Genomic DNA, 18,981 nt, shown 5'->3' on the forward strand with positions numbered 1-18,981 from the left:
AGAGACCAAAATACGGTGAGAGGTCGTGGGTGAGAGTAATGTAGATGGGGTTCAACTAAGAACCACTCTACAGTAGGATCATTATATAACCATATCAGTTGGCTACAACAAAGATAACAGCAACAGAAGCGGACAAAATAAGACTGAGATTAACCAGAAAATAACCAGCAGCAGATTTAGTAACTCAGAAACTCAGATCGAGCTGGGGAACCAATCTAAGGTAGGTCTTATTGGGTTGAATGAACCTTCAATATCTCAGCCACAAGTGATGGGTAGATGCTGAGATATCAACAGATCTCAGAATTAGAAGGTTAAGTTCAGATCTAGAAACTCACAGATATAATCAAACCTGACCATTGGATTGGACTCAATTTACCATCGAAGGAAAGGTTCATTGAGGATACTTCAGCCTCCAAATATCATCAACAACTGATGGATGGATCTGGAGATCAGAGAGCTTGAAGTTGCTGCAAGAAAACTCAGATTTGCAGGTGTTCTAGAGCCTCCTCAAGTTGTATAACAGCAGCAACTAAAAAGAACTTGATAGAGGCTTGATTCAGGTTTTCAAAGTATACTCTTACAGTGATTAGTTGTAGTCACAAAAAATAGCACAGCAGTGTTTTTTTTTTTTTTCTGGTAAATAAGTATATTACCGAACCCCAGGGGGGGGGGGAGGGAAAAGAGAGCCAATATACAAGGAGATAGAAGGGGGGTGGCCAACCGGACCTACGCAAAGGTGGAAGACCGCAAAAGATGTACATCAAGACCCCAACAAACCATAATATGCCTGTTCCTAGGGGTGTCCAACAAGTGCCTATGACGGATGCAGTTGAGTTTGGAGGACACATCGAAGGAGATGGCTTTCCAAATCACATCATAAGATCTAGAGTTGGAAGTCCATCTCCTGAGGTTCCTTTCCAACCAAATATGGTGAATAGCAGCGCCAAAAACAAGCTTCCCAATAGTGTCACAAATAAAGTTCTCAGGGAAAGTCCTGATCAACCAAAGCCATTCATGGTCAAAGACTAGGATCCTCCTGCTACGAGGCCAGATCGATGAAAGGGCTTTTTTCCAGATGGGGGAGGTGAAAGGGCAGGCGAAGAAAGAATTAGGGAAGGGAGGAGAAGAAGACAGAAGAAGAAGGGGGTAGGGGTAGGGGAATGGCTTCATCAGCCTGGGTCCTCTCATCCACAGCTATCCCAGCTGGTGAAACAAGGATTTACTCCCATAATTGGTGGCAACATGGCCTGAAAATTCTATTGTCCAAAACCTGCCCCTTCCTTACAATAGGGGGACTATTAATAGCTTAGGCAAGCATACAATAAAAATAGACTCTTTCTAAAATAGAAACTAACTGAAAATATAAAGTAGGGAAATAGATACTACTAAAACCTAACTACATAAAAGGTAACTAAAATTAGAAACTACTAGGCTTTACAGTTCAGCCACATGCAAGAATAACCAAAATAGAAACTAGTAGATTTAGTAACTAAGTACTACTAAGAGAATAGTAACAATATAAAATCAGATCTTCAAGTCTTCTAGCAGCGATCGTCTTTCTTGTCAAAGCTTGGATTCTTATGTGGTCCCCACCAAGCATCTTCTAATAATATTCTCATCTACCTCCTTCTGGCTAGATTATTGGCATCCTTTGGGCATTCTTCTCCACAGGGTTTCTTCCAAAGACTTTTACAGATCGGGCATCACTAGACATTCCAAAGTTGAAAATATCCTTGGCAGCAATGGTTGAATTCCGTAGCCTTCCTCCCGCCAGTCGCTTATCAGTATTTGGGCGGCCCTCCCCTCTATCCCTAGAAATCCCCAAGGGAGAGGCGATTCTGTTTTTTGGGTCCACTCCTCCTCTGGCTGCTTTAGTGCTAAAGCTGCCTGGGACCATATCCGCTCCAAAAGTGCCTGGGCTCCTTGGAGAAATCTGCTTTGGTTCAAGTACCACATCCCCCGCCACTGCTTCACGGACTGGAGAGCTCTCTCTTACTGCCTTCCAACGCAGTCCTTCCTCCGTCACCGCCACATACAAGCCCCTTCCTCTTGCTGCCTTTGCTGGAACAACTCTGAAGACATTGAGTATCTTTTCTTCGCGTGTCCTTTCTCTTCGGCTGTCTGGAAGGGTGCTTTAGCAACTTGCTGGCCTTCACCGAGAAGAATTCTTTCTTTCAGTCGAGAGTGGCTCTGGATTGACATGACCTTTGCCGGTTCCTCTATTTGTGACACTGTTGGAAAGCTAATTTTTTGTGCCACGATCAACCACATCTGGATGGAGCGTAATCTAAGGAAATGGACCTCCAAATCGCGAACTCATCAGCAGATTTGGGATGCCATTTCTTTCGAGATTAATGCAAAACTTTCTTTGGCTCCCCCCTCTTTTTGTAATGACACCCCAAGGAACAGGCATATTGTTGTCTCTTGGGGCCTCTCCTCTACCTCTCTCCGATCCTCCTCTTGAGGATTCGAGTTCTTTTTTGTTCTTCTTTGCTCCCTAAGGGAGCTGCTGTATTCTTTCTTCTCTTTGGTAATGAATTTTTCTATTCACCCAAAAAAAAATAAGGGGCTGTGACACGTTCACGTGAACAGTGTTTTGGCCTCTTTTTCATATTTCGACCTACACCAGAGAGACTCAATCTGAGACAGTACCCTATGTTCTTCTTGCCTTCTTTGATTTTTTTTTAAGTTACTTAAATTTCCTGCAAATCTAAGAACCAATCGAAATATTTACTGTTGTTAGAGCTGAAGTTTGCATCCCTCTTGTGGACTGGTTATCACCTGACTGGTCTCCATTAGCTACCTCTTTCTTGTTCATCCCCTTGACGAGACCCACTGGATACCTTGGTTATCTCACCAAAACCACCAGGTTATCAAACCTCAATGGGGAGAGAAGTAACCAACTAACCATAATTTCTCACTACTACTAAACCAATAATAACTTATATACTGTTAATACTTTTGGATTATAAAGGTTTTATAGACAGGCTTGTCCCTAAGGGTATCTGTAGATGACTAGATGGACCTCTTAGTTGGCCACATAGGAAGGGTGATGAGGTACTTTCAACCATTGGATACCTAGTTGACATTCTTGATTGACCACATGCCAAGTTTCAGGCTCTAAATTCAATCACATACCCTCTCACTCTTGGCATCTTCCATAGTATTTTTTAAGCCATCCACGATTAGCATGCACCATCTTTGTAATCCTCAATTGTTAGCAGTCAATTTTTCAAAGCTTATTTTGCCACTTGGCCAACTCTGTTTGAATAGATATTGACATATGAGCAGGGGATCTATGGATCAATCTGTGCACAAGATTTCAGCCCCATCTAATTTTCCATGTGGCGCAACTAGGTGGACCATCCATAGATACCCTATGGACAGGCTAATCCATAAAACCCACTCCCATTTAATTATATCATGTAGTTACACTAATCATCCATCAAGCTTATGATAACTATCCCAAAACATAAATAAATCTTTTAAATTTCTAAGAAAACGGTACGATCATAAACAGGGATTTAGTTCACGGTATCAGCACCAGTATCGGTCGTCACCAATACCGATACTGATTCCGATACGGATCTGCCAGATCAGACGATTTAGCCCCCCAAGATTCCAATACCTTTTCTTACTATTTTGCCCCCCAAACTTTTGTACTACCGATCCGGTATCGGCATCGGCCGATTGCACCGATTCCTAAATCCATGATTTCAAAGGGTTTCTTTTAACCAGCAATTAAGAAAAAGTAAATTTATGAATACCAGCTGCATACTCAACAACAAAGTACATCAACAGCTACACCTAAAAGAGAGACTAATATGTTATGCTTCTATCTAACTATACATTATAGTTTATATAAATGGCTACATAAAATTTAATAGTTGCTTCCAGCACAACCCAAAGAAAAAGACCTTTCTGTATGGCCCAATTTTTGTGGACAGTAATCCCCAAGGTCCCCCTATTCACAAGTCAATTTTTTCAACCTAAAAAATTTGGCCAAATAGCAGAATAATGCTTTGAAAATCCAGGACTACACATGGGAGGGTATATGATTGTATTTGACTCTGAAATGTGACACATGGCTAATCCTGACGAAGCCTTACCTATCCAACAGCTGGAATTCCCATCATCCTTCCACGTGGCAAAAAATAGGTGGGCCATATACAAAGGCCTTCCTTTGTCGGCTATGCGTCAGACCTTTTGCAATTCAAACAAATTGATATATGTATATATATATATATAGATAGATAGAGAGAGAGAGAGAGAGAGAGAGAGAGTTCCAGGCAATTGAGGGTTATAAAACCCGATCAGTGAAGACATGTACCTGCTAGTGGATGGACTTAGGTCATCCAGATCAAGCAAGATATCCCAAAGCAACACAACAATGAAATGCAATATTTCGTCATTTAGAGAAACTATAGCAGTTGCAGCAGGTATCAGAGCTTCAGCAGCAACTGCCCTAACATCATCATCTGGATCCTCTAACCCTGCTTTACAGGCAGGGAGAACACACCCAAGCAAATCGTGAAGCATTTCCTGTTCAGGAGGGAGAAGGTGGGAAGACAATTTAGCAGAAAGCATAGAGCCAGAATTAAATAACAGTAAGGGATGCCAAGGAAGTTGTTTACACTCCACATCATATTTGAGAAGAAATTTACAGAATATATCAGATTCAAAGAAAATAACAAAAAAAAAAAGAATGAAATCTCAAGCTATAGTAGATGAGCAACATACAAACAAACAATCCCTAGGCCACTGATTTATGTGTGTTTGTGTCACCAGGACAAAGGAAGAAAAGCCAAACAGGTCACCACAACTTCTGTTAATTTGCATCTCCTACATGTTTCTGTCCTTTTTTAGTGGCAGAAATATTTTTTTCCAATTTCCCATACACCATTTTTTTTTTTACTCAGGAGTATTCCAAATTGATAGAAACACACACAAAAAAAAAAAAAAGTATTTCAGACTCAGAAATACTAATTTAGAATAGAAACATTGTCATACTAGTGGTTTATGCAGTCTGTCATTTGTTCTGAATGAGTTACGTAGGAATAGAAGATACAGAGATAGAGTTTGCTAATGGTTTATATAAAGAGTCTTTGTTTTCCTCTTTATATATTTACATGAAAGTGATGTAACCAACGAAAGAGACAGATTTGAAAATATGAAAAGTGCTTGGGTTGCTAAACATGAGTGTGATTATGTGATTTCCTCTCTCCCCTGCAACTTTTAGCTCCATCTCAGATAGCTTTCCGTTTCTCTCACCAGCCCTCCACCACTCTTTTTATTCAAAAACACTTCTTACGCTATGTTACCAAACACATTCCTACCCCGCAGAAGTATTCCCCGAGAACAGAAATTTAAAAAATAAGAAATAAAAAATAGAGACACAAAACTTATAGCTCAGAAACACTCACGAAACAAAGTGTTGTCAAATGGCACCCTTACTTTCCAGAATTTTCCAGTTATTTCCATCACCCTATTAATTAATATATTAACATCATATTCTGTTATAACATATTTAGCACATCAGTTTGAACCATAATTCTGCCCTAAATTCAGCAGTTCGGTATGCCTAAATCCTGAACAAGAGTTAGGGTTTATTGGATTTCATTGTTGGATTTCACTATATGCATAAGATGAGGGTAAACAAATTTTTCAGAGCTAAAATGGTTACTAACATATAAATTCTAGGCACCAAGAGTGGAAAATCTGGGTATTGCTTCAAGCAGTTATTATTGCCTAGATAAATTGCAAACTATTGAAAATCATGCAGAAAATGCCTGGAGAGTGGCAATAAAAGCAAAGGATTTGTTTTCCCCTTTTCCCTTCCCCTTTTGGGTTTGGTGCCCAATTTTGCAGAATTTAGGGAAATGAAACCCCAACACACATGGTCAATGTTATTTCTTTCAAGTGAATTTGCAACCCAAAAAACAAAACGATATTCTACAGGACAAACTAGATTGATAAACATGGACAAAGAGAAACCATACTTAGAAGAATCTCATTTCTATAACCCACTGAAAAAAGAAAGAAGCAAAAGCCAATAGGTCCATTATTCAATACTGAACAAGGAAAAACAAACAAGAATTTGGAACTTAGATCACAAGGACCACAATGTAATTATACCCCAATGATCAAAGGAAAATAATAATTAACACAATCCCATCTCCTTCCACGCTTTTCTCAAACAAATACATGCATTCCCAAGATGCAAGTTAGGTCAAACTGAGTACAAAAACAGTTATGAAATTAACAAAAAGTAGTGAATATAAGACAAATCTTACCCGTCGCACGGCAACCAGATACTTGATACCCAAAAGGCTTCCATGACGTATTTCCCATTCTGGTCTACACTGAAAGAATAAGCAGAACTTTTAAAACATTAAGGTACTGCAATTAAATAACAGTACCACAGGAAAAGGAATGAACATATCCACAAAACAGTTACCTGCATCTGCAGCAAGATGTTCAGCGTCTCATGGACTAATGAAGGATGCATGTACTTGAGCGCAGCACCAAGTGCTTGTGCACACGTTTCACGCACTGGTGCAACAACCTGGTCAGAAACATAATCACCAAAACTGAAACAAACAAAACAGAACAAGGGTCAATCAAATGCAAAAGTTTATTCAAAAAAATGGAAGCACACAAATAGTAAAAAATGCAGAATAATAAAGATAAATGATTCAAATAAGAGGAATGATATTAAATTCTTACGAATTGTTTAGCTCCCTCTGTCTATCTAGAGTCACTGGACTGATAAACAATGATCATCTAAGTATGAAAAGAAGCAGAAAGGCATACCGGTCTAATGACAATACACACAAGAAACGAATGGCACAATCTTGAAGGAATCCCAGATTTTTAATCCACGAATGTCTTGTCAGTTTGACCAGTTTCATCAATTTGCAACTTTCAGGGAGATCTTTAAGAATGTTCAATGTTTTAATGGAACTATTATCCTCAAAAGAACTATTTTCTGCCACACCACCACCTTCATTGTGCTGATATTGAGGCTCATCAACACAAGCCTCCTGCTCCATCTTAACAAGACCGATGTCAAATCCACCATTTATATGCCCAGGGATGGATCTCCACACACCATCTTTAACCTTTACACAAGCATCAAGGTCAACATCCTTGTTCACAGAGGACATTATGCTGATCGCCTCACATAATACATCTTCAGTCTTTTGTCTTTTTAGGCTTGGCTCAGACTCCTCCAATCCCACTTGTATATTCAAATCAATTTCCCGTTCTCTCTTTGTATAACCCAAATCAATTTCCTGTTCTCTCTTTGTATTGCCCAAATCAATTTCCTGTTCTCTCTTTGTATTGCTCAAATCAATTTTATCTTCAAAATCAACTGGCCACACATTTTTTGAGCACAAGTCAGGCAAAGATACTCCAGCAGAAGAACCTTGATGTGTTAAAATTTCTCTTAGAGCCATGATACTTCCATGGCGCACCTCCCAACCTGGGTATTAGAAGAATAAAAGCAAGTTTGATCAGAAAAGTACCATTGTTTGATAACAAACCAGAGGAACTACAAAACCAAGATAAATGAGGAAGACACTTACTGGGATCAAACATATCAAGGATAAGTTGTTCAACAAGATTATGGAAAGGCCACCGCCCATCTCCATCATTCTCAAAGCCATCTTCATCTAGAGGAGCATCCATAAATGCCTGTAAAGAGTGATGCTTTAGACAAAATACTTTTGATTCAAGTGCCATTGAATCGGACATGTGCATAAGATAACCCCCCCCCCCCCCGCCCTAAAAAAAATAATAATAATAAAGAAATAAAAATTGCACATATACGCAGAAACAAACTCCATGGAAACAAAAAGGAGAGGAATACATCTATCACCACATAGAAATGAAGTTCATAAAACATGACGACATGTAATCATAAGTACAATATACCAATTGAGGCCTGATTTGGTATGATTTCCATTTCAATTTCATGGGGTGATTTCTATTTTGGAAATTGTTTGGTTTGATTTTTGCACCTTATTTCAGTGAAATAGAAATCAGATGGAATAGAAATTCTAAAATAGCTGAAGAGTTGTTTCAATTTTGAAATTGAAATTGATTTCACTCTTGCTCTTTAATGAGCACACAGTTAATTTCATAGGCAAAGTAGTAATCTCATGTTAAAAATAAAACACCACCCTTCTTCTCATAATGATCTCACCACCACCATGCCATCACCACCGCAAAGTAGTAATTTCATGTTAAAAATAGAACACCACCCTTCTTCTTCTACTAATGATCTCACCACCAACCCACCACCACTGCCACCGCCACCACCACCACAACCGCCTTGCCATCATCACCACCCCACGACCACCACCCCTTCTCGGCCCCGCCGCCACCACTCTCTCCCGAAGAAATATAGAGAATTTATTCTCAAAAATTGAACTACCAAACAGATTTCTCATTCTTGAAATATTTCAGATTGATGCAACCAAAACAATTTCAGTTTCTTGACCATAAATCTATTCTTTGACTATTTCATGAAATCAATCTGAAATTGAAATGGAAATCACACCAAATCTGGCCTTGACATTACATTACCTCTATTCAAAATTTCAAATTACAATCGAAATGGTCAAAATTTTGTGAAATAGTTTAATTTCCTAAGACCTCAAAGAAAGAATATGGGAAATTTAACGACTACAATATTTTGTTGAAACAAGAGAAACAAAATTATTGATCTGGGATCAACCCAACAAAGTCTCTCCTCTTCCTTGCTGGAGTCACCGAATTGGAAAAAGAGGCTCTGATAGGAAAATGCGGGTTCCCTGCTGGTCAGCTTTCGGTTAAATATTTGGGTTTGCCTTTGATCCCGGCCAGGCTCTCCGCTCATCACTGCACTCCAATGCTTGATCTCATCAAGAAAAGGCTTCAACTTTGGAAAGGCAAACTTCTTTCATTCGCGGGGCGATTGGTACTCATCAAATCAGTTTTGCAATCTTGCTACATTTATTGGTCTGGGATCTATGGGCTTCCTCACTCCACCATCAAGTCTCTGGAATCCCTTATGTCCTCCTTCCTTTGAAAAGGTTCTGATTCTACAAGATTTCTCCGGCCCATTAGTTGGGCCTCAGTTTGTCTTCCACTAGAAGGAGGACGTTTGGGCATCAGAAGGATAAAGGAGGTGAACTCTGCTGGCATAATCAAGCTGATATGGAAGATTTCTTCTAGACAAAGGAGCATTTGGGTGGATTGGATTTACTCAGGCCTCCTCCGATCCAATTCAATTTGGACAGTCTCAGCCTCTTCAGATGCTTCTTAGGTTTGGCACAAGATCCTATCTAATCGCTCTTCTGTTCAAGGAGCTACCCACTCTTGCATTGGCGATGGAGCATCCACCTTGCTTTGGCTTGATCATTGGCACCCTTTGGGAATTCTTCTTCATCAAGTCAGCTCTAGAACTATCTATGGTTCTGGTCTCTCTCGTACATCTTTGGTGGCTGATATTCTTGATCCGAGTGGCTGGTCTGCCCCGTCCTCCTCCAGCCCCGCGCTCAATAACATTTGGAATATCTTGCCTTCTATCTCTAGGAGACCCCATAATAGAGATGATTGTGTTACTTAGCTGCAGAATTCTTCGGGCTCCTTCAGTTCCAAAGCCGCTTGGGATCATATCCGCTCCCACAACCCTCTGGCCCCTTGGAGGAATCTGGTTTGGTTCAAGCACCACATCCCCCGCCATTGCTTTACGACATGGAGAGTTTTTTCAGATTGTCTTCCAACGTAGTCCTTCCTTCGGCACCGGCATATTGCGGTCTCCCCAAGCTGTGATCTTTGTTGGAATGCGGTTGAGGATTCAAACCATCTTTTCTTTACTTGTCCTTTCTCATCCGCTATATGGAAAGGCATCCTCGCTAAATGCTGGCCAAGAAACCGTAGGATTCTTCCTTTTGATAGAGAATGGGTTTGGGTTGATATGACTTTTGATGGCTACTCCCTTTGTGACAGGGTCGGAAAGCTGGCTTTTTGTGCTGTCATCAATCATATTTGGATGGAACGCAACCTCAGGAAATGGACGACCAAATCCCGCTCTCATCAGCAGATTTGGGATTCCATTTTCTTTGAGATTAAAGCCAAACTTAGCTCGTCTCCCCCCTCCACTTGTATTGATACCCCAAGGAACAGGCTCATCGTTGCTTCCTAGGGGCTTACCTCTATCTTTCTTCGAGCTTCTGACTCCTCTCTCTGAGTCATTGCCTATTATGTATTTTCCCCTTTTTCTTCTCCCCTCCCTCCTAATTTGAGGGCTGTTGTATTTCTCTTTCTCTTTGGTAATGAATTTGAAAATTATTGAAACAACAAAATTTCATCCGAAATTATCAAAATGTTTCATTCCTTCATATAAAACACCCAATTTCGAGTATAAAAAGTCAAAATTGGGGAAATGATTTGAAATAATCGAAAATTGAAATCGTTCTAGACGCTTTGAATTTATTCAAGAACTTACATTTTTTTTTGGAGATTGAAACCTCTCCCAAACTCATTCCCACGACAAAATTGAAAAGAGATTCAAAAATCTTTACACACATTTGGGTTGAAACTTCAAGAAAGAGGTAGGTCCCCAAAACTGATCATTTTGGTTCAACTTTGTTGCTAGATTAGAGCATATTTAAATGAAAATTTTGAGTGCTTTTACATGAGATTAACATTATACTATAAAAGTATGTCAGAGTTTTGCAAGATGGAAGCATTTTCACTTCAATCTTAACCCCAACTTTCCTAAAAACCATTTTACCAAGAAAAAAAAAAATAGGCCAAATTGGCTTCATTATGTCCATATAATTACATCTTGATCACTTTAGGGTTTGTTTGTCCATGAAAATGCATGGACATTAGAATGAACAACTTATTTGACGTCAATATTTCAATTATGTGCACAGTAACTAATATAGGTTGAAGGACATGATACACTGGCATATGGAACCACCCTCCAAAATCCAGCCTCTTTACCCAATCAAGGCCAAGGCCAGTAATCAAACCATCTATCTCTAGTATTGCTTGATCAACACCAAGTTAGCAAGAGAGACGTGCCTGTTACAAGCTACCTGGTATGAGAAGCATGAAAAGAACCAGATCTAGAAGTTCAATTTGATGATTGCACAGGGTCCATCCCCACACCAGTTCAACTTCTCTCTTAGTGTTATGGATGTCGACTCAATCATATTCTATGGTAACATGCCCAGAAGGCCAGAACTACTCTAAAATTTCAAGATGATGTATTAGCAATGGGTAGTTCTGGTATTCTAACTACCAGGCCTATATTTTATTTCTGCATGTCAAAAGTAATTTTTCATAAATCCTTGACCTGACACAAAGATTATGCCCGATTGTTTACATATTTGAATTGACCTTTCTTCAGCTTTTCAAAGCGTTCTGCCTCATCATTGCTCTCTTTCGGGGTCTGAAGAAACCTCACCTTCTTCCATTTGTGTGAATGGGAGTTAAGTTTCAAACCTCACCTCCTCTTCTCCTTGACTTTCTGATGTAGAGGACTACTACGGAAAACAGTAATATCGCAAGCCCAAGAAGAACCAGGTCCATTGTTCTTCAACTGGTCTTTTGGGAAAGACCAGCCCAAACCAAGCCAATGTTCTAAACTCAGGTTTCGACCAGTCAAAAATCGAGATATGGTCGAAACCTGTGATTTTTATCCAGCCAATTCGAGTTCATTGTTTCGAGGCCCAGAAATGCTTTTTTTTATCTGATTTTTTGTATGCAGCCTATTTTTGACATTCTAAACACAATGTATGAACTATTTTCACACAAACAAAACACTCAAAATGGTATCTGTGGTTTTTTACCCAAGTTTGATAGTGTATATTGTTCTTGGACATCGGCTGGAAACCAGGACAGACACTTATTTATGCCAAATACAATTTAAGTAAATGATTTTATATTTGTTATTTCATATACTTAAGATATTATTCATAAATAAGCAAACACCCTATTATAAATCGGGTTTTTCTCAAATCTAAAAATTTTATAAATCTTAATATGGTAAAACATTGCTAAAAACTAAAAAGCAAGTGAAAATAGTCATTTGATTTGATATCTAAACAAATATTGTCATAGATTAAAGCGATTTTTACAAAGCTTTCCAAAAATCCAAGATTGCTTAAATCTGATTTATGTTAGGTAAATATTTAATCTTGGAGTTATGTTACCGGTACATATATATATACATTAGCATTTGTTTTAAATTTTAAGAAAATTAAAAAATCATTTAAGAAGCAATTTTCGGTTTTGGAAAATACTCAATTTGTGAATGTCATCAAATTGCTCAATGAAAATATTTGTTTAGATATCAAAACAAATGACTATTTATCTGCACTTTTGGTTTTTAGCAATGTTTTACCATACTAAGATTTGAGAAAGTCCGCAACATTAGAAAGTTGAAAATTTCAACCACCGCCGAAAATCCAGTTTTTGTTCTTGAACTGGAGGAGTTGACTTTTTATCCTTTCAGAATTTGATTTTGTAACTATTTTATTAGATTCAAATAGGGGGTATTTGCTAATTTATGGATAACATCTTAAGTAAATGAAATAACAAATATTATTTCATGAACATAAATGATATTATGCATAAATAAGTGTTTGTCCTGGTTTCTGGCATAAATAAGTGTCTATCCTGGTTTCCAACCAGTTTTCCTCAAGTTTCGATGGGAATAAGTGACACTTATATAGGTGTTCAGGTCGAAACATGAAACTTTTTAAAGTCGATGACCATCTTGTCTCGGTTTTTTGTGAAACCGAGATATCTCAGTCGAAACTTGCAATTTCGACCGAGATTTAATTCCATAGACCAAGCCCATGGTCTGGGTGTAAGCTGGTTCACCCAAAACCAGAATCATGGGAGTACCACATGAAGTTTCTAACTTGAGTTTTATTTAGATACTACTTAGATTTCAGTTATTTCTTTCGTTTTTTATTAAAAAGACATTGTACAAGGTTCCACCATGCATGGCCATGTGTGAGACTCCTTTAGTACTATCCATATTTTGTTTTTAGTGCTACCAGCACTCTATATTAGTTGACCCCATTAGTTTGAGATAAGGCTGAGCTGTTGTTGTTGCTACCTGCACTCTATATAATTGTAAGAGCCTTGGAGCTCCAACCCACGATTTATTGATGAATGAAACTTGGTTAGATAGCCATAAATGCTGTGAGATGGAGTGAGAGATGAGAAGGCTATTAGGTTAGTGAGAGACTGACCAAGGCCATCGGTGAGAGACATTGGTCATATCCCTCTTCTTCTTCCCCCTTACTCTTCTAACTTTCATCTCTCTAGTTCCTACTTTATCAAACCTGCAACAAGTATTCAACTGGGAGATACCAACCTTCAACTACTATTATTGTTGCTGTTTGATGCATATAAGGCTGCTCCATCGATTCCCAACAGGATCTGGTTTAGAAGACTCACATACAACCCTGCAGCACCATCCGATGGCATCCTGTTACAGCAAGTTGCAGGCCTCACTTTGGGAGTGTTTTACCCTTCCTAGAGTCTTCCTTTGACAGTTGTTTCAGACACAACTGTTGGTTGGTTTTCCTAGTGACTGCTTGCTATTTCACCCCATAGTTGCTAATTTTGTCCATGAGTCGTTGCATTACATCCAGCCATCAGTTGTGATTGGTTTTCTGAAATGTTACTGAGTGTCATAGCCCCTTCTCTCGATAGGAGTTTGGGTTCCATCTGTGGTGTCAATCGGCTGTTACAGTTAGCTTACTCGGCCATTGGTTTCTATTTTGGGCTTTGATCTGTAACTTCTGTTTTAGTCATTGGTTGGAGAGATATTTTATGGGAATCATTGATGTAGATCACAAGTCCATATGTACCCGCAGGAACAAGCCCCAAAACCAGCCCAGCAAGGTTGTGGATTAGACTGCTGTGAGAGGCATCCTGGTCTGATGATGTGACAAGTTTCTGTTGGTTCGATGGAGCATCGCCTAAGGCAACCCAAGCACAAAGAGAAGCATGAAGAACAAGACAAAACAGACTTTCAAAAAAAAAACAAGTTAATATTCACGTGGTGGGTCCATAAGCCTTGTATGGAGAAGGAAATCCAAGCAAATATTTCAGATTTTGTGGGCCCCACTGAATATAGCAAGACAAGGCAGATTTTTTTGCTGATTAAGTTAGTTGCTGTTTACTCAAGTTTCTATGTTTTGTTTACTTTCAAATTTTATTTCAGTTTACTAAGTCAAGTCTTAGATTACTTGGTGTACAAGCCTCAATATTCTCTTGTAAGAGGCTTATAGTAGTTTCCTTTTTCGTTACTTTCTATTTTGTGAAGCTTAGGCCAAGCTATTAATAGGCCCCATCAGTTGTACTTGAATCAGAATTGAATAATAGAATTTTGAGGCCATGTTGCCATCGTTTATGGGAGAATATGAACAACAATCCAATGGCAAAGCTACCCCGTTGACAATGAAGGGACGTCTATGAAATATGTTCCTATTCCTTTTCTTGTCTCAGCTACTAATCACTTTTTCCGTAGGACGACTAGCAAGGTTTATTACTTGCTATCGACTAGTAGTAAGAGCATGGTTTAAAGTATCGACCGTTACGATATGATATGGACCGATACGTATCGGTATCGGTCAATACCAATACGATACATACTGATACGTCTCCTTTTTAAAAAAAATTGAACTGTCTCAAATGTATCGAACTGTATTGACCAATACGACCGATACGTATCGATACATCTAGTAAAGGGTTCAGTGGGTGGTTTAATATGTATCGATACGTATCGGCCAATATGGCTCGATACATCACCGATACGTACCGATACATACCGATACGCACCGATTCGTACCGATACCATCGATACATTCCATAAAAAAGCCATTTTCACTCACAGACTCTATACAATTCCTAATCTAACGAAAAAATGAAGGAAAACTCTCAACCAAGAGTCTAAAATCTTGCATTTAATCTTGGTTTTTCACACTTTTAAACTAAAAAACGAATCAAGGAGCGCTACAACATCATCCTTTGCATCATCCAATACTCTTCATGGTTGTAGACGATTACAACATGTGAGAAACTTCATCTTTTATAACAATTTCAATTTAATGCCCTTGTTTGGTTATACATTATTCACCATTTTAGGTTTTATGCATGACACTTATTATATATTCCTTATTTATATTGTTTTTTGTTCCAAAAGTGTATTTCCATGTTTATCTTGACCATTTCTATGTGTATTTGTATTGTTCGATACGTATCTCTGAAACGATACGATACGATACGTCTCTTAAAATCACCCAACCAATACGATACCCAATATCGATACTTTAAACCTTGAGTAAGAGTGAGTGGCAAAACAGCCATTGGAATCTATGCCCCTTACTCTTACACTGGAAGGAGAGGAGGTTAGTTAATCAATGAAAGACTCGCCCGAAAGATAAAAGAAATATACAAAAAAGATATACATATATATATCTATATATATATATATATCTTTTTTTGTTAAAGATATTTACTCATTCCTCCTTTAGACTCCTTTTTTAGGTCGTTGAGAATCCGAGAAAGAGCGACGGGGCTATTCCTTTTGTGTTTCAACAGCTGGGATAGCTGTAGGTGAGAGGCCCAGGCTAAGAAAGCCATCCCCTACCCCCTTCTTCTATCTTCTCTATATCCTCTTCTGCTTCTTCTTATCCTTTTCTATGTTCTTCTTTCATATGAGAACAGGAAAAAAAATAAGTTTCAGTTATTCAATTTGTTCATCCTTATTGTGCTGATCCTGGCTGCAATCGATCTCCCGCTGGTTTTCCTAGTTCAAGGTCGACTTTTGCATTAATCATAATGTAATTGAGACCTACTGTTGCTGTCAATTTGAGGTACTCTACCCTTTGGCTTAGGAGTTACATATAGTTTCTAAATTTGACAGCAAGTTGCCTTCACTGTAGGTTTAGACAATTTTAATTTTGATTGATCGACGGCATCTCTAACACTTGTTATAGAGGCCGTCGGGATATGGGTAAATAGGGCTTTGCGCGGACTAAATTTGATGCTTTTTGAGGCCTGCTGTGGTTGCCAATCCAACCATTGGATTGAGTTCATTCTTTTGGGGTATATTACTGTTTAATGCAGTTATAGCCTTGCTGTCGACTTAATTTTAGGTCTCATCCAACTGCTGTATCTCAGACTTATTAATCCTACTTGTGGGTTGGGTGTTCGTTTGCTATTTAGTGAACCTAGCCCTATCACTTCCTGAATGTTCCATTACTTGATCAGTACCAACCCCTGAAACAGTCAATGCTATAGGTCAACGGCCACTTTTGGGAGACTCATTTAGGGTTCTCTCAGCCACAGATTTCTGGCATGGTAGAATATTCTGCAGAACAAAAATTATAGTCCCCAGATCTTCCGCTAAATGATGGATGTTCCCTGGTGTCCCAGACACCCAGATCCAGGAGAATCCAACAGGCCTAATCACGAGGCTTGAACTTGGATTCATATCAGAATTCTTTTAGGAGGTTCATACATTGTAATTAGATTCATATCAGAATTCTTTTAAGAAGTTCCAATATTGTAATTAGATTCATATTAGAATTCTTATTTATAAAAGAGATTACTTATTTTAAAATTTTGTTAAAAGTCAAAATATCAGATTGCAATGTAACCATCAACAAGTCTTTTTGCCAATTTTAAAAACAAAAGTGAAAATTAATTTGGGACAGAGAGCTCTTGCAGTCACTTATAAATATCACCATAACCAGTATACTTAATGGATTTTGATAATAGATTGAGATGGATAGATTGGTAAGGTCACAAGTGGCTTTCTAGTGTTATTGGAAGGGTCATGGCCTGGTAGAGTAGTGGAGGGCCGGTTAGAAGAAGAGGGGAAGCTGGGAAAAATCAGAGTTGCAGGGGGAGGGCGGGAGAAGAGTGCACACGCACTGCCACACTGGCTTCAAACCATAACTCAACTATTCCATTCTCTTCAATCTGCCCACCAAATTGGGTTACAAGCATATTTATATAAAAAGAAATTACGTGTCCTAATAGAAGTCTAAAACAGAATTAAAATCTACTTCCTAATTACTTTCTAAACCTAGACTAATAAAAATAGACTAAAAAAAACTCAAATTCCTACCCAAATTAAAAGATTACATATATTTCCCAAATAAAATTATTCCTAAATATCCTACTGAATCTAAAAACCCATGGACCCGGTTCGTCTTCATATGGGTCCTCCAACAAGTTTAATCCGGTCCAAGAAATTGCTCCTGCATCAAGTAGTTTCCTACTGGCTAGTTTGAATCTAGTTTCTAGCTTTGTTTTTTTTTTCATTTTATTTCTTGTCATTCTCCTTTACTACTAATATTTCTCTTCTTTTCCCCTTTAATCACATCTTCACAGGGCCTTCTTTTGGTCATTCTTCAATCTTTATGAACTCGACCCTTTTTTTAATCTCAATCTAAAGTGTCTTAAAGGCTCTCTCTGTTGACTCCCCTTGGGTTAATTACCTGCGGGCTTAAATTAGGATCTTTTGATCCCTGCCTATATCACGCCCTCAATAAATGACTATAGGTTGTTCCCACAAATGTCTCAAGCAAAGCATCACTGCAGACTCCAAATGTTTGTTGATGGAGTAGTGACGGTACTTAAATTCCCTATACATCACCAGTACTGCAACTACCCTATGGTATTTTAGAAATTTCCTTAGTCTCAAAGTTGTTGGTTTTGTCCGAGGGCCAGAAACAGTAACAATCGGGTCACCACAATTTGGCACATTCAAACTTGGCCCAAGCTCAAGATCCAATTAAAACAAATCCCTTGCTTATTTCGACCAGTTTTCAGCCCCAATCAAATCAAAGTTAAATTCATATATGAATTTTGATTTATAACAGCGGAAAGTATGGCACACGTTGCTTGTATCAGGTGAAGAATAAACCCTCCCAAATAATTGATTTAAACCTGGATTAGGACACTCATCATTCCCTACCCAGCAATTGGCATCACGGCAGCAGGATTCCTTATGATTTTCATCCTACAATACAAACATTTTCAACCCAAGGCTTAGTATCATCAGGTTTTGCAGCCTTCCCTTCTACAATTATTGTTTCTTTCCATGCCATGAAGGAACACCTAGCAGGCTAGCATCAATACCTTCTACAACCATAGTTGTCAAGGCGCTAGGCAATCCAAGGCGTTTGAGGTCCTCCCTAAGCGGTGCCTAGGCGGCCTAAATCGCATTTCAATATTATTTTTTTAATAAATCGGTTATATGTGTGAAACAATCAAAACACACATTTGGTTTAAATGTTCTTGAAATTGGTCATTTTCAAGTATACCTAGTCTCACATTTGGTTTATACTATTATTAGAAAATATGATGTTATCAATAAGTAATTAACCTGCTCTCGATTTAGAGAAATGTTCTTGTTCTCTAAGAAATTTGATTGATCAAATGATTTTATTTTTACATGAGATTTTTTGTATTAGGTAGAGCATAAAACCAGCTTTCCAACAAATCCAAGATTGCTTAAATCTGATTTGTATTGAAGGAGTTATGTTCTAGTCAAACCTTATTTGGTGTGCGCAAATGCTATCAAAATCGCTCTAAATGAAAATGTTTTTTTTAATATCAAAACAAATAGATATTTTACCGCACTTTTGGTTTTTAGCAATGTTTTACCATATTAAGATTTATGGAATTTTTAGATTTGAGAAAAACCCAAGCATTAAAAAGTTGAAAGCTTCAACTATTGCCAAAAATCCAGTTTTTGTTCTTGAACTGGGGGGTTGACTTTTTATCCTTTTGGAATTTATTTTTTAACTATTTTTATTGGATTCAAATAGGGGGTATTTGCTTATTTATGAATAATATCTTAAGTAAAGAAATACCAAATAAGTAAATATAAAAACATTTACTTAAATGATATTTGGCATAAATAAGTACCAGAATCTGGTTCGA

The 18,981-nt window shown here is 38.2% G+C and overlaps 1 protein-coding gene across 3 annotated transcripts in view; it reads right to left on the reverse strand.

The window, feature by feature from the left end:
* LOC122645836 (TATA-binding protein-associated factor BTAF1-like) overlaps positions 1–18,981 on the reverse strand; it is a 72,588-nt gene that overhangs the window by 26,697 nt on the left and 26,910 nt on the right. For 2 of the 3 annotated variants that reach the window (XM_043839220.1, XM_043839219.1), the window contains 5 exons: positions 7,590–7,698; positions 6,814–7,486; positions 6,458–6,590; positions 6,294–6,362; positions 4,331–4,542 (listed from right to left, as the gene is read on the reverse strand). In XM_043839220.1, the coding sequence (XP_043695155.1) occupies positions 4,331–4,542; positions 6,294–6,362; positions 6,458–6,590; positions 6,814–7,486; positions 7,590–7,698 (1,196 nt within the window). The remainder of the gene's footprint in view (positions 1–4,330; positions 4,543–6,293; positions 6,363–6,457; positions 6,591–6,813; positions 7,487–7,589; positions 7,699–18,981) is intronic. The other variant, XM_043839221.1, reaches the window with a different exon arrangement.

This window comes from Telopea speciosissima, chromosome 11, assembly GCF_018873765.1.
Source record: "Telopea speciosissima isolate NSW1024214 ecotype Mountain lineage chromosome 11, Tspe_v1, whole genome shotgun sequence".
NCBI lineage: Eukaryota > Viridiplantae > Streptophyta > Magnoliopsida > Proteales > Proteaceae > Telopea > Telopea speciosissima.